Source organism: Enhydra lutris, unplaced genomic scaffold, assembly GCF_002288905.1.
Source record: "Enhydra lutris kenyoni isolate GAN:26980312 unplaced genomic scaffold, ASM228890v2 scaffoldscaffold5, whole genome shotgun sequence".
NCBI lineage: Eukaryota > Metazoa > Chordata > Mammalia > Carnivora > Mustelidae > Enhydra > Enhydra lutris.
Window position 1 is genome coordinate 13353509 of NW_019154089.1, and position 17303 is coordinate 13370811.

The 17303-nt window shown below is 37.4% G+C and overlaps 1 protein-coding gene across 2 annotated transcripts in view; it reads right to left on the reverse strand.

The window, feature by feature from the left end:
• The window catches only part of LOC111140757 (nuclear receptor binding SET domain protein 1), a 150570-nt gene that overhangs the window by 27009 nt on the left and 106258 nt on the right, over positions 1-17303 (reverse strand). For both annotated transcript variants that reach the window (XM_022492951.1, XM_022492952.1), the window contains 6 exons: positions 16235-16310; positions 13135-13253; positions 12089-12232; positions 9015-9138; positions 2746-2946; positions 1243-1422 (listed from right to left, as the gene is read on the reverse strand). In XM_022492951.1, coding sequence (XP_022348659.1) covers positions 1243-1422; positions 2746-2946; positions 9015-9138; positions 12089-12232; positions 13135-13253; positions 16235-16310 — 844 coding nt within the window. The remainder of the gene's footprint in view (positions 1-1242; positions 1423-2745; positions 2947-9014; positions 9139-12088; positions 12233-13134; positions 13254-16234; positions 16311-17303) is intronic.

The window sequence follows — 17303 nt, forward strand, 5'->3', positions numbered from 1 at the left end:
GAGTTTAACTGGTGGCATATACATATATATATAAATATATATTAAAAGCCTAACACTATTCTAAAGGAGAACTATGTTTTAAGTTGAAGAGAAAAAAATATCAATTTTTCTTCATCCACTTCAGAAGAACTTTTAGAAATTAATATCCCTAAGAGTGAAAAAATATTTTATAGACATTCATAAATTCCTTCACTTTCCTTTTGTTCCATCCCTTTAAATTCATGACAAAATGATTTAACAAAAAAGAAACACAACTTTATTATATAATACCATCTTCTAGAACTGTATACAACTATCTTAAGTAGTATCACTTAAAATTAAGCAATGGCTTTTTTTCTGATGGTGGGACTTGGGATGATTTATGATTAATTAATTAATCATTTCCTCCATTTTTTATCTTTCCTTTCTCTCCCTCCAGATTTATTAAGATATAACTGATTTATAACATCGTGTAAGGTTAAAGTGTACAACAGAATGACTAGATATATGTATATACTGTGAAATGATTGCTAAAATAAGCTTAGGTAGAACATTTAACACCTCGCATACTTAAAATTTTTTTCATTTTGGTGGTAGTGAGAATTTTTAAGATCTACTCTCTTTAGCAGCTTGCAAATATACAATACAGTACTGTTAACTACAGTTACCATGCTGTACATTAAATCCCCTAAACTTGCCCATCTTCTAACTGGAAGTTTGCACTGTTTGATCATATTCCCCCATTTTTCAAGGACAATTTTATTTCCTTCCCCTTGTCTTTTCTTTATTGTTTCATTTGTTTATTATTATTATTTTTTTAGGATCTATTTGTTTATTTGAGAGAATTTGTGCACACACATGCATGCACCCAAAAGCTAGGGAGAGGGGAGTGGGCACGGTTGAGAGAGAAGTTCAAGCTGACTCCACGCTAAGCACTGAGCCCAAGGGAGGGCTCAATCCCACTGCCCTAAGATCACGACATGAGCAAAAACCAATAGCGAGATGCTCAACCGACTGCGCCACCCAGACGCCCTTCATTTGTTCATCATTTTAATAAAAATAAGGTAAAAAAAACCCAACAAAATAAAACCCCTCTCTATTTGGGAAAAAAACCCAAGTTTAAACGTTCTGTTATCATTAATTCAGAACATTACTTCCCAATATTTCTCTAGTAGCAAAGTGAAGAAAATTATTTTTGTTGCAGTTAGAATACTGTATTAATCTCTTTTTAGACTATTCATACATTAAGCAGTCACGTCTTACCTTCTGAGCATACGAAACACCAGCTAACATTAACATGCTCATGATTTCGGCAGCCCCGTCTAGGTGTAAAGTGATTAGGGCAGATGATACTATTAGATGCAAGAATCTTGGACCCAGCAGCCAGGCAAAAGTCATTGGCATGGTATGCCACAGGGCAGCGAACACAGCGCATCAGACGACCTAAAATTAGGAGAAGCAGGAAAACCAGGAGTAAAAGAGAAACAAAGAGATTAAACATAAAAGCAACGTGAGTTATTGAAATGTCTTTGTAAGCACTGAGAAAATGTCACTAGTAGAAGGAAGCACTACTAGGACAAGGGATCGTAAAACACACAACTCACTATGAAAAAGCTCAGATGGGAGCTATGTGATAAGCTGCCACAAGGCATCCGATCTCACAACTGTTAAGTGAGCCTACCTCACCAAAGAAAGCCCTATTCAATCCATTGCCCTGACTCCTAGGAAACCTGGCATCAGCCTCAAACTAAATACGGGAGATGTCACAACCTGAATAAAAGACCAGCTAGGAGAAAGACTATGCTTGCTTTCAATGCCTGGTACTGTATGATTCTTAAAGCCTGAACTTTTAGGTGAATGAACCTTTCCAACCCTTCCAGATAAAGTATGTCCTCTCATATACAGCACCTACTAAAAACCATTACCAAACCACCTAAATACAAACTACAATAGCAACTGAAAAGGGGAAGATAAGCTGATGGTTAAACTGTAATTTTGATCAAGCAAGTGAAATCACTGTACTTAAGACTGATGAGATCTATAGGCTCAGGAACTCATATTACAAAAGGTACTGCCAGTCTAATTAGAAGAAAAGTCAAAACACTAGTAATTTTCCCGTTTGATCCCCTATGGGAGAAGCAGGGGCTCTTTGGGGATATAAGCATTTAACAATAGACACACAATATTTGGGTTAGGAAAAATTAGTAAGAGATCCCATTATTACTAAACAGAAATGTCTGTTTTCCCAATTGAGAACAGACTTAAAAGCTTAACTTTGCCTATATAACCACAGGCACTTTTGGTAACCTCAGCTCTATAAAGCAGGAAAGACGTTTCAGAATAGAAGTTTCCAATTTAAAAAACAAAACAAATTAACACAAAACAAAAACCTCAATTCTGCCCTAAATTTATGCATGAATAATATTACACCTGACAACCACAGATATAAAGGGTCCACAGGAAAAGAAAAGTACTTTAGTCTAATGGAGTAGAGAGAGGGAGACTTACAGCAGAACACTTTCCTAAACTAAACAACACATGAAATCCAAGTATTTGAAACCACCACATAACAATAGGGCTCCAAAGAATACAATGTGAGAACTGCTGGATTAGTCCATTATTTTCCCCTCTCTCACATAAAATACTGGTACTCTGACAAAAGCTAGAGAGGCCATGAAGAGACATGCCACACTGCATCTGGAAATACATGCTATCAATGAAACCAAGGTTCTGTAATTAGATCAGTCCATGTTAAGAATCCCATACCTTTAGATGCAGAAACACTGGCTGGATTAGCAGCATGACAGGTTATACAGATGTGGAGGGAGCACCGGAAGCCCTTGTTCTGCATGACAGTGGGTGGATACTTCTGGACACATTCTTCATGGTAAAACTTTCCACACAAGGGCAAAAGGCACCTTTTAACATCTTCCCCACTCTGCTTACAAACAAAACAGGTATGGATTCCTGGTAAACAAAGGAAGGTAATAAATTAACACCAATTCAAGAATTCATCCAATGCTAAACCATTAGACGAAAAGTTTATTAAGTACACAATTCTGTACCAAGTTCCAATATGGAATTCCATGCAATTCTCCAACACCAGCTGTGTGTCTTACAATTCAACTAAATTCTGAAACTATATACAAGGTAACATCATATCCCATAGGTTAAGGACTCAATTGGGCAAGATGGCCTTTGCCCCTAACTTCAGATGCCAATCTCAAGTTCAGGTTGTCACCTATACTTCTGACTGGCTATAAATCAGAGATTCCTATAACCTGCACTTCCTTGGGTTTGATTAATTTGCTGGAATGGCTCAAAGAACTCAGAGAAACATTTTATTTACCGGATCACCAGTTTATCATGAAAAGATAATACTCAGGAATAGCTAGATGGAAGAGATGCACGGGGCAAGGTATGAGGAAAGGGTGGGAAGCTTTCATTCCCTCTCCAAAAGCAACACTTTATTCTGAATCTCCACACACCCACCAATCCAGAAGCTCTCCGAAACCCATTCTTCTGGGTTCTGAGACTTCAGTGCATAGGCCGATTAAACCATTGGCCACTGGGGACTGACTCAACCTCCAGCCTCTGACCCCCCGTTTCCTTAGAGATTAGGGGGAGAGGAGTGAAAGTTCTAGCCCTGTAATCGTAAGGTTCGCTCTCTTGGCAATCAAGCCCCTATCCTGAGATGTGTCTTTTATTAACATAGTCAAACACACACAAAGAACATCTTGGTAACTCTCACCGCATAGGAGAGACCAAGGTTTTGGGAGCTCTGTGCCACAAGCTAAAGACCAAAATATGTATTTCTTATTATAAATTACAATATCACAATAAAGAACTTTGTAACAGACTAATCGGGCTGACAAGAACCTACCAAACAATTTTAAGATCATTATTAAGTGAGAAACTCTTGACAATATATGCTTGCTGATATGACGCAATAGGAAGAACACATTACCTACAAAGCATTCCTGCCAAAAGAAAACTGATCTGAAATTAATCCAGCCTCTAGATCTAACTACAAATTTCCAGGAAATATGGAAGATAGGGCAACAAGTTAAAAGGACACCTGAAAGATGTAATAAACCAAATTTGCAATGCAGAAAATTTAGCAGGACAAATAACTGTCAAAACAAATAAACAACATTAAAAAATAGGATGGAGGTGTACTGTTGTAGATTAGAAGAAATTGAAGAGACATACCAAAAAATACAATAAAAGCAGTCTTATCTGGATCTTGATTAAAATACTGTAAAAAGACATCTTTGAGACATATGGAAAAATTGAAAATGGGACTGGGAAGTAGGTGACACACAGAAGTTACTATATAATCTTGCTACATATTATATATATATTTTTTTTAATATTTTATTTATTTATTTGACAGACAGAGATCACAAGTAGGCAGAGAGGCAGGCAGAGAGAGACAGAGGGAAGCAGGCTCCCCGCTGAGCAGAGAGCCCGATGTGGAGCTCAATCCCAGGACACTGGGATCATGACCTGAGCCGAAGGCAGAGGCTTTAACCCACCGAGCCATCCAGGCATCCCTAGATATATATTTTTAAGTTGCGTTAGATCTTTTGAAATATATGGGTAAAGCACCTGGTATTATATAAGACTGATGACTCAAAGAGCTGTACCCCTGAAACAAATATATTAAAAGAAATATATGAGTAGACAGAGGCAGAAAACTGATAACTACTGAAGCTAAATGATGAATACACGGGATTACTTTATACTGTTCTTTTGTAAATGTCTGAGGATTTCTGTAATACAAAGTTTAAGAAAAGTGAAAAACAAAACAAAACAAAGAAACAGTTACCTCTCTTTGAGAAGCCATACAAAGTAAGGGAAAGCCCAGGCTTGAGAGACAGACCTGAACATGAATCTTGCCCGTAACACTTGCTGGATACAGGAATTCATTAAAACCCACCATACCTATAAACAGTAAGATCACCCAGCTAATAGTGATTTTAAGAAAAAATTTTAATTATCCATTTGGAAAAAAGCAAACTTCTTACTGTCTGATGTCAATATTAAACTGGAATAACCTAAATTATGGTGTGGTCACTCCACATTAGAAAAATAGGGTGAGCCACAAGAAAAATGAAATGACTCCCTTATTTTTACTCTATTCACCTAGGGTAAAATTTCCTACCCTCAAAAATAGTAGGGCACCTGGGTGGCTCAGTCGGTTTAACAACTGTCTTCGGCTCAGGTCATGATCCCGGGGTCCTGGGATTGAGTCCCACATCGGGCTTCACCTGCTCTGTGGGGAGCCTGCTTCTCCCTCTCCTTCTGCCTGCTACTCCTCATCTTGTGCTCTCTCTCTCTGTGTCAAATAAATAAGGTAAATAATCTTTAAAAATTTTTTTAAAGTTAAAAAGATAGTAATAAATCTACCTCACATCATATAGAAAAATTAATAAAGAACAGACCTTAGACATAAAGGTAAAACCTCAAACTATAAAATTTTCATTAGAAAACAAAGAAAAGCTTTATGACATTGGGTTATAAAAGATTTCAACATGACATCAAAGCACAAACTCTTTAAAAAAACAAGCTGATAAACATCATTTACAATTAAAAAACTGCTCTTCAAGGGACGCCTGGGTGGCTCAGTCATTAAGCATCTGCCTTCAGCTCCAGTCATAATCCCAGGGTCCTGGGATCGATGCCCGTGTCAGGCTCCCTGCTCGGTGGGAAGCCTGCTTCTCTCTCTCCCACTCCCCCTGCTTGTGTTCCCTCTCTCATGGTCTCTGTCAAATAAATAAATAAAAATCTTAAAAAAATAAAATAAAAATAAAAAACTGCTCTACAAAAGACATGGTTAAGGAGGAAAAAAAAAAAACCCAACCCACAGATTGGTAGAATAATTTCCAAAGTATGTATCTGATAAATAACTAGTACCCAGAATATATATAAGGAACTCTTAAAACTCAACAGTAAGAAAATAAACAACCTAATTAAAAAAAAAAAGATTTGAAGAGATACTTCATCAAGGAAGATGGCAAAAAAGCACATTAAAAAGAAGCACAACATCATTTGTCATTAGGAAAATGCACATTAAAACCACAATGAAGTACCACTACATATCTGTCCAAATGGCTAAAATTAAAAAGACTGACAATACCAAGTGTTGATGAAAATATGGAGAACTGAAACTCTCATCCATTACTGATGACAATGTAAAATGGTACAAACACTCTGGAAAACAGTTTGGATGTTTCTTAAAACGTTAAACATATACCTACCATGCCTTCCACCCTTAGGTATTTAGAAGTAAAAAGAAAATGTGTCCGTACAAAGACATGAATGTTCATAGCAGCTTTATTAATAATACCGCAACCTGAGAACAACTCCAATGTATTATCAACAGATGAATGAATAAACCAACTGTGACACATTTGTACAATGGAATACTACTCAGCAATAAAAAGGAGTGAACTCTCAACACGTACAGCAATGTTGCTGAATCTGAAATTACCTATGCTGAGGGATGGTTTCGCAGGTGTATGTACACACACATATGTATCAGAACTTAACAAATTACACTTTGTGCACTTTACTGTACAACTCTCCCTCAAAAAAGCTGTTTTAAGAAGGAAAATGAACTACTGATAAACACATTAACACAGATGAGTGTCAAAAACATTATGCTGAACCAGACAAAAAAACTACATACATTTTGTTTCACTTATGAAACTCTTTAAAAAAATAAATCTCGTGTAATTACAGAAAGCACATCACTGCTTGCCTGAAATAGGATTGGGGTGGGGATGGGGGGGGGTAGTGAGGGGCGGAAGGATCAACTAGGACTAATTACAAGGGAACTTTCTGGAGCAATGGAAATGTTCTGAATCTTCACTGTGGTTATCCTTACATATGTGTTTATAAATTTTATCAAAACCTACCAAAACATACATTAAAACTAGTGCATTTTTTAATAGGTAAATTATACTTCAGTAAGGTTAATTCTTCAAAAAATACCTTTACCATAACTAGTTCAGAGAATATCACATTATAATAAAGATAAGACTAGCAGGGGCGCCTGGTGATCAGTGGGTTAAGCCTCTGCTTTCGGCTCAGGTCATGATCTCAGGGCCCGGGAATCAAACCCCCCATCCCCGACTCTCTGCTCAGCAGGGGACCTGCTTCCTTCTCCCCCCTCTGCCTGCCTCTACTTGTGATCTCTGTCAAATAAATAAATAAAATCTTAAAAAAAAAAAAAAAGGGTAAGACTAGCAAAGCTGGATTATCTGTACAAAAGGCAAGACTTCTCTAAGATTAGGATTAAGAGATATGCACACACCTAAAATTTTTTTCCCTAAATTTCATTTATAGGGCTGGATGGCACTATTTCCCATAATGATCAAAAGCCCACTGTACGGGAGGCAAAATAACCCCAGAACTATCTTGCCTTCTAGCTTTTGTTCCCACACTGCTAAAAGTAGTGGCAGAAAGAGGAGATAACTCAATATGACACAGCCACTGATTTACAGACACAAATTAATTCTGTCTCTCGGTTCCCACAGGAGCTACTTTAAACCTACAACTCCACCCTTCAAGTTAGAAACCACCTTTTCCCCATCATTCTCACCAAACTAAGAAAAACTCTGGCTTATTCTCCAACTCTCCAACTCCAAGGTACATTCCTGTTTTATCTTTTTGTCTCTTCAAGATTATTCTGTCCAATCACTTAGCAACTACACTCCATTAATTATTCCCTCCTCTTGCAGGAATTTATTTCCCTATGTGGTTCTTAACATTTATCCCACAAACATTCAAGATGTTCTTCCTCTTGACCCTATAATATCCTCCCTTCAGCTACTACCCTTTTTTCCACGGATATCAAGCTTTTGTAAGAAGTAGCGTATACTGCTAACCATTTGCCCCTCAACTAGGTTTAGTGTGGAACACCTGTGTGGCAAATATATTTCCCACTGCTATATATATTAGCCTCTTATCACCCCAAAACCTCCTTGGTCTCTTTGCCACATATGCCCCTGCTGATGATATCCTACTCTCCCTGGCTTCACAAACATTCTTTGACTAGCTCCTCCTCACCCTGCAGTGTTTTTTTTTTTTTTTTTAATGTGGGCACCCCCTGAGTACTTTTGTTGGTCCTTTTCTCACTCTCCAGATGCTTTTTCCCTGGGCAGGTTCATGCACACTCATGGTTTTAATGACTCAGGAGTGTAACCGCTTTTAGCCCCCATTTTTCCCTACTACTTAACTGCTGTAGCATTCGCATATAATGCTGAAGAAAGAACCATCTCCTTAGCGTAGCCTGTGAGGTACTTTACAGTTGGTTCCATCTGACCATTCTCAGTTTCTGAGCCAATCTATATAACTCTCAAGATTACATACATCTTTCCCCTGTACCCCTGGGGCTAATAATACATTACATGTTAATAAAAAAGTAAAAAATATGTCTTTCCTTATTTTTGTAAATAGTTTTGTTCACATATGATATACACACAGAAAAGTATAGCATCCTAAGTGTACAGTTCACAAATAATCATAAAGAAAACATGCTTATGTAATCATTTTCAGCTCAAGAAATATAAAACATCACCAGTAATCCAGAAACCCTCCTTGTAACTAACAATGCTCTTCCCTAAAGTATCTTAAACTCTAAACACACTAACTTATGCCTCCTATTTCCCAAATAGTCTATACTTTCATTACTGGATCTTCTTGTACTTCACCTCCCCACACCAATTTTCATGTCTCTTTTAAAGCCAAACTTAGCTATCTTCCTCTGTGGAAATGGCTCACCTTTGTTCACCTATCACTATAAATCTAGCTCTACTACAATCCTTTTGCACTATATTATACTATCAATTCATTATTCACTTGGTATTCTTTTCCACAGGGAAAGACCACACAGCACTTATCTACGTCTGTCGCAACTAGCCCTGCATTGCTATAGAAAGCGTCTGCAATAAATGTTGGGAATTTTTCCTGAATAACTTAAAACTCAAACCATCTTCGGAAGAAAACCCCATCTATAACTACTTCACCTGTGCGACATTCATTGCAGATAAATTTTCCTCTCGGCATCTCAGTTAATCCAAGGCACTCCAGGTGGAAAGCCCCACAGCACTGAGCCTCACATAACAGCAGCTCACCCAGTTTCTCACAGTTCTGTTAAGAGAAAGAAAACAGGTATGTCTATAAAGGGTTTTTAAAGTCCCAAGCAGAAGGCCTTCGTGAAGAAAGATTAAGCAGGAGCTTTCCAGAAAGAAGAGAGCCCACCATTTATTCAGCCAATATTTAATGATTAATTCCTCTATGCCAGCTTCCACAAAGTCCCCAGCTCTCACGGTTCATATATACTAAGGACTGAAAATAGAAGTAAACAAACAAACACAAAAGATATCAGATAATTATAAGCATTAAGTAGAGAATTCAAATAGCTACTTGGGATTGGGTCATTGGGAATGGCCTCTCAGATGCAGTTCTGAACTCCAAGTCAGTCACATCTGACAGAAAGACCAGGGAGACAAATACAGAAAGTCCACAGATAGGAAAAACTATGTTAGGTCTGAGAATCATAAGGGAAGTCAGTGGACTACAGTGAACAAAAGTTATACGTGGTAGAAGATAAGGTAAGAAAAAGGCAACAGCCTGATTGTGTGGTCTTACACATTATGCTACATTTTTAGATTTTATTCTAATTACAGAGGTGTGCCATTAGAGGGCTTTAACAAGAAAAGGCTAAAATCAGATATTCATTTAAAAACAGATTCCTGGGGCGCCTGGGTGGCTCAGTGGGTTAAGCCGCTGCCTTCGGCTCAGGTCATGATCCCAGGTCCTGGGTTCAAGCCCCACATCGGGCTTTCCGCTCAGCAGGGAGCCTGCTTCCTCCTCTCTCTCTGCCTGCCTCTCTGCCTACTTGTGATTTCTCTCTGTCAAATAAATAAATAAAATCTTTTTTAAAATAAATAAATAAATAAATAAAATAAAAATAAAAACAGATTCCTCTGATTACTACATGGAAAATGAGTTCAAGAATGAGAAAGGTGAGAATAGCAGTAAAGAAACAATCAAGAAGGCTACTGTAATAGTTCAAACAAGAGATACTGGTTAGCTAGACTTGGGTTCTAACAGGCCAAAAGGGCTCTAATCAAGGTTTAAACAATGTTTGAGATACATCTACAACCATCTCAGAGAGGTCGCCTTTCTGAGATGATCTCATCTAAGATAGGGTGTCATTTATGATAGGGCCTTAGGAAATAGAGATCTGGCTTTGTTGCTTTCAAAACATAGATTTATGAAAATTCTGCAAATTCCCAACATTTGTTACTTTCATCCCTCTAACATCCTGATTTGTTGCCCCACAGTGTTTAGCAGGAAAATACCAAAACTGAAAAAGAGTCTTATTGCGGAAGACAAGAAAGAAGAAGGCAACTAAGTCAGTCTAGTATCTTCAAGCACCTGAAGAAACAAAAGGTCTTGGCCACTTGACATCAAAGCTTGAATAAACAAATGAGTAGAGGAGAGCTTTGGGGAAAAAATGCCAGAGGCAGCCAGGGATTAAGAGCAGACAGACCCCAAGGTCTTAAACAACCTATAGTGTAAATTAAGTCTTACAACTCTGGCTCTTCCATTATCCCCTAACTCACACATAAAAATTGACAAATGCCATAAATATTACCCACTTTATTTTGTACAATCACAGTGCCAGTGATACCAGCTTTTATGTACAATAAACAAATTTGCCTTCACCATTTAAACAGGGAAACTTCAATTACAGTATATATCAAAGACAAATTTAAAACATGTTATGGACTAACCCTTTAACTGGGATGACCAAGTAATTCATCTTTCAAACTGGTAACCATGTGAGTGAAAGGACATGATATTAATAAATTAAACAAGGACAACAGATTTAAACAAAAAGTGATCCAAACAATCCAGGACCACAAAGCAACTATCCTTTTAACCACATTTTGTTGATAATCTTTGTTGTTATACAATCTCTGAGGAATAACACTGTGTTTGGGTGCTGATCTGAATATGATCAGCGTTCTTTATACAGTAATGAAAATGAAAAAACAAACTGAATGGAAATTCTGCTGTTCTACATATTCTAGGCTTGGGTTAACTTTATTTTTAGCTGTTTCAATAAAAAAAAAGAAAAAGAAACCTAGTATCTTCAACTTTTTATAGGCCAGCTTTTAAGAATTTACAAAGGTAAATCAAGCCCATAAAAAAGAGAACATAATCAAAGCATCAATTTAACTGACTCTATTCCCAAGTCTGATAAAATCTCTTTACAGAGAGGCAACACAATATAGTGGTTAAGACTCTAAACCCAGATTGCTTGAGTTTGAATCCTGGCTTTGCTGTGTGACTATAAGCAAGTTATGTAACATCTCTCTGCTTCAGTTTCCTTGTCTGTAAAAATGAGGATAATAATGGCAATCTACTTTACAAGACTGTTATGACTAAATGACCTAGTATTTATAAAAGTTTAATTTGATAAATTTTTAAAATTTATTTATTTGGGGTGGGGGGCACAGAGGGAGAGAGGGAGGGAGAAAATCTTAAGCTCACAACTCTGAGATCATGACCTGGGCCAAAATCAAGAGTCAACTGCTTAACCCAGGTGCCCCCAGAATATTTATAAAGTGATGGAAACTCTTGAAACACAGTAAACACTGTATAAATACTTATTAAATAAATATAAAAAGGCAGCAGTAGATTCTCTGAAATCACTATTTTAAAGAAAAAGAAATCTCAAAGTGAAAATTTCCCTTACAACATTCCTTAGAAACCCAGAGATTCTCACACCATGAAACATACAGGAAAATGATTTTTAAGTAATCTGTGATTCCTTCTTCCATCTCAGACCTGCTCCATGGCATCTACTCATGGGTAACAAGGGCAGGTGTTTTACCAACACTAAATATTTATTTTCCTTTCTCTTTTCGTGAGAAGGGTAAGACTTAAATCCTTAAAGGGAAGTGACTCCACTGGAATCATCCAGGAAAAATGTTTATTCTAACATGACTGGGTTATCAAGAGATGGAGAGGGTTTTTCTTAAAAGACACACAAGCAATCCAAATGCAAGTGGGCAACATCCTTTACCTGACAAACGTTCTCCTTGAGTGCAGCTCCTCCGCCTCGTTCGCCCTGCAGCCTTTTAGATGCTGGCATCCCATGATCATTCTCTACACCCTCCTCAACAGTCTCCTTGGGGCTTGCAGCTGTTCTGTGTGTCATCAGTTCTCCCTTGCAGAGAAAAAATAATGTCCCACATCTGTATTATAGATGTCTCCTCCATGTGACCCCCTCCCTCTGGGCTGCTATTTGTCTAGCCATTAAGCACTTACAGATGTTCAGCCAATCACGCGGGCGGACTGCATGCAATGTTAGTTCTAACCCTGCTGTGATTGGGCGGGTAGTGGGCGCCTCATGCCCTGCCACTAACTGCTCTGAGGCTGTTCCACTGGAACTTTTTGAGCTGTTCCATTTTAAGGTTTCACTAAGGGAGAGAAAACATTCTTAAGTTTATTTGATTACTTATTTGTCCTTCCAAGATCAGTGTTTCCTAAATAATGCCTCCCTTGGGCATTCGATTCAAATTATCCTGGAAAGAAACACTCCGTATAATAATGTGTAAAGCTGACCTCACTTGTTCTAATTCTCTTTTAACCTGAGTTGAAAAGCTAGAGACCGCATCAATGACTGCACTGATGCTCTACAAGGTAATGGTTTTAAATCTACCTTTGTTTCCTTAAAGCAAATGTTTACAAACATTAGTCTAAAATTAAGCAGTTGATGGTTTCAAGAAATAAGCAAATGAGTTTCCCTCTAATTGCAGCAGTCTCAACTTGTAAAGGGCAATATCTAAGTGCATTCAGATCATATGGTTACTTGGTATTGTGCTCTGGTTATTTAGAAAAAGCTTACTTCATGATGAAAGCTATAAAATTCATCAGATACCTAGAGCATAGGATGTGGTCTATTAAAAAGATCGTATCCATTGTTGCCATATATGTCTTCTTACAGCTGTTAATTAGCTGTTTCAGTAGAACATGATTCTTAAGAAAACTCAGGGAAGAAGGGTGTGGCCTCTACTGTGAAAAGTAGATTTTCTTTGGAAGGTCAAAAGATGAGGAACTGAGTAATACCTCTGAGGTTGGAGTTTCTTTTGATGAATCATCATTTTTCATTTTTTTACAGTGCATCTTGGCTGTAGTATGCCTCTGTCGTTTTCGCTTCCTTGGTTTATCAAATATCTTGGTAGTGCCTAAGACAGAAAACAGGCGTTATCTGCTGGTTATTCACCCACATGTTCAAGAAATCCTATCCTCAACTTAAAGAACCTCAAAGAATTACAGAATGTTAGAGTAAAAAACCAATCATAAAGTCCATTTAATTCCCCAACTTAGTAGATGAGGAAAAGGGCACAGAAGGGAGGAGACTTACCCATGACTATATAACTAGTTGGGGAAAGAACTACACATATATAAATTCTGTCTCATACAGATTAAATGGTAAAATGAGTAAGTAGGTTAAAGCAGTTTCATTTTATACGATGAAATGAAAGTCTTCATAGTTCCTCAAAGGACTTAAATATCCTATAGATGGGGAGGAAATACATTTAGTACTCAGGAAAAGATACTAAAACCTGACCTCCACAATTAAAGACAGTAAATTATATCACTATACAATGTAAGGATTAAGATGAAAAGCTGCAATACAAAAATCTGGCTTGGGGAAAGAGGAGACCTCCCACAAAACATTTAGTGGCTTAAAGGATATTCATGCTGTAGTACTAAAATCCTGAACATCCAACAATATAAAATAGATAATATATGATCTAATCAGGCATATTTATAAAATAAAATTCCAGTCTCTCCCTCATTGTCTATTACACATATTTCTGTCTATTACACATATTTCAACTTTTTGTTATAGAAATAAAGAGGAATCTCAAGTGCTACTTCATAAAATGTTCCAGGATAATTAGGCTAGGTAAAAACATGAAGGCTAGACTTTGGAAAACCGGCTTGGTACTCTCTTTCTTGGGACTGCTTGATAGAGATGGAGAAGCTCTATCAAAGTTGCCAATCACCTATGACTAAAAGAATTAATATGGTAGCAGAATAAAAGTTCAAAATTCTCAGGAGCTAAAACAGCTGATGAAATTTGCAAAAGATAAAGTACAGGTTGTACATTTTATAAAAACTGAACTACAAAAATAGAAGAGCTGGTATTTTGGAAGTCTGTTTTTTTTGGTTTTTTTTAAAAGCAAGCAAGCAAGCAAGCAAGCAAACCGGTGAATCTGTGAAATTATGTATGAACACAAGGTTAACATAAGCTAATATACTACTAGATTTACTTACTAGAAAACTTAATAATCTTGGGTTACATTTAAAGATGTGCGTATTTACAGGGTGCCTGGGTGGCTCAGTGGGTTAAAGCCTCGCCTTTGGCTCAGGTCATGATCCCAGGGTCCTGGGGATGGAGCTCGGTGGGGAGCCTGCTTCCCCCCCCCCCCCCGCCTGCCTCTATGCCTACTTGTGATCTCTTGTCAAATAAATAAATAAAATCTAAAAAAATATATATATATCAAAAAAAATGCTCATAAATAAGTAAATAAATAAATATAGATAGATAGATAGATGTGCGCATTTAAGGAGTGCCTGAGTGGCTCAGGCACTGATTGAGCATCTGCCTTCAGCTCAGGTCATGGTCCTGGGGTCCTGGGATTGAGCACCGCATCAGGCTCCCTGGTCAACAGGTGGTCTGCTTCTCTCTCTTCCTCTGCCCCCTCTCCACTCCTTCTGCTCTTCTATCTCTCAAAAAATAGATAAATAAAATCTTAAAAAAAAAAAAAAAGTGCTCATTTAAGATCACATGTAGTACTGCCTGGGGGGCTAAGTAGATTAAGTGTCTGCCTTCAGCTCAGTGATGATTCTGGGGTCCTGATATGGAGCCCTGTGTCAGGCTCCCTGCTCAGCAGGGAGTCTGCTTCTCTCTTCCCATCTGCCCCTACCCCTGCTTGTGTGCTCGCTCTCACACTCTCTCAAATAAATAAAGTCTTTTTTTTTCCCTAAAACAATCACATGTAACATAACCTTCCCATGATACCCTTTGCTGGCAGACCACATCTGATGCTATATGCTGAAATTTGGGCTAATATCTCAGAAATGACACTAATCAATAAATGGCACTGGCAGATGAATGAATAAAGTGGTACAAAGAATTGGCATGGAAAATATCTGGGGTGGATAACAAGATGGTAGTGTGGCAATGAGTCTGGTCAGGTCTGGATTTAGTACCCCAACACTGCCACCTCTTTCACCTTGTTTTTCTATAATACAGGGATAATACGGATAATACCCTAACCCTCTGTAAAGCTTTAGATGGGTTAGATGTTAACAGTCCTAGAGCAACGGACTGAGCAAACAAAGAATCTGGTAGAGGAAATGCTTGAACTACCATATTATATCTATTATTGAATTACTTGGTAATTCTGCCTCTCTGCCCACTTGTGATCTCTGTCAAATAAATAAGTATAATCTTTTTATTTATTTTTATTTTTTAAAAGATTTTATTTATTTGACAGAGAGAGATCACAAGTAAACGGAGAGGCAGGCAGAGAGAGAGAGAGAGGGAAGCAGGCTCCCTGCTGAGCAGAGAGCCCGATGCAGGACTCGATCCCAGGACCCTGAGATTATGACCTAAGCCGAAGGCAGCGGCTTAACCCACTGAGCCACCCAGGCGCCCCAATAAATATAATCTTTAAAAAAGCAAAAAAAATGCCAAGAAAGTAACGATTTCAGTTAGAGAATCACCCAATAAGAAAATTGAGTAGGAGATTTTTCTTTATTGTTCCTAACTTTTTTTTTAGTCTAATATAATTCTAATTCCATGAAACTAATTTCAGCATGAAGCTCAAAATGACCATCCAATTTTCTAGTGTCACGCACTGTATTAGGAAGCATATTTGGGCAAGCAAGTTTTTGTTGTTGTTTTTTTTTAATCTTATTTTTATTTATTTCTAAGTAATCGTTACACCCAATGTGAGGCTCAAACTGAAGACCCTGAGATCAAGTCTCATGCTCTTCCAACTGAGCCAACCAGGTGCCCCTTGGGCAAACAAGTCTTAGAAGATACAATCTCACTGGTCTTGCTAACGTATGTAACAACTTCTCTAGTTAGCTGACCAGGTGGTTCATAGTTATTTTGCATTACATTTTTTTAAGTTTCAAAAATACACACCTCCACCATACTCTTTAGAATGAGATGCAGCACGTGATTCATTAATGTCGTTCTCCAAGTGACCGGCTTCATAACACTACAAATAAACAAAACGCAATAGATTTACAGAGGAACCGAAAATAAACCTTTTATATTATATGCCAAAAGCTGAACTATTATCACAAATACAGAAATCCTGGCTGTTTCTGGCAATTAAATAAACAGTATTAACAATAATGGGTTGAACAGAAACTACATGGGGAAAGACATCAAAAAACAAAAAATACAGCGCCAAAAGACTCCTACGAACACACACTCCTTTGGGGTTAACCAGAGACTCCCAATGTATCAAGCAGATACAGAATGGTACTCTGATTCAAATGGTAGACAAAGAGAAAGGGTATATTCCCAGAGACCCAGCATCTCAGCTCTATTCCATACCACCCTGCATTTAAAATCTATCTTCTTAAAACTGTATTTATAGCCATTAGATTTTACAAAGACTTATTTACTTGATGAATTCTAAATATTAAAAAGCTCTGAATCAGTGCTCACTCCAGCAGCACATATACCAGAAAGCTCTGAATCATGGAATTATCTTTCTGATTTAATTGGCTATAGATTAATATAAATGAAAGCAAGATTAAATCTCAAAAGAAAACACTCAGACATCAAGAGTAATTTCCTACACATTTCACTCCCCTACTAGTAATGCTTGTATGAATTAGTTTCAGTCCAATAAAATGTCTTCTACAATAAATATATTCTTCAGCAGGAATGTTAAACAAAATTTAGTGGCCACAAAAAGTCAACAGATGTTATTCTTGCTGTAAAGTCCCCAAATTTTGCGATTGAAACAAGCTAAAATATAGCAGTGAATGTCCATATGTTCACTATATCCATTAATCAAATCATTAACTTGTGCATGTCAATTTTATCTCAACAAAACAGGTAAAAATAATATCATTCTCTAAACTGACCCAAATGCTGATTTTCTTTAAAATGTGTCATTACCTCAGACTGTAGCATTAATGCAACAGCTTTACATAATTCGCCTTGTATAATACTACTAAACTTATCACCTGATAGC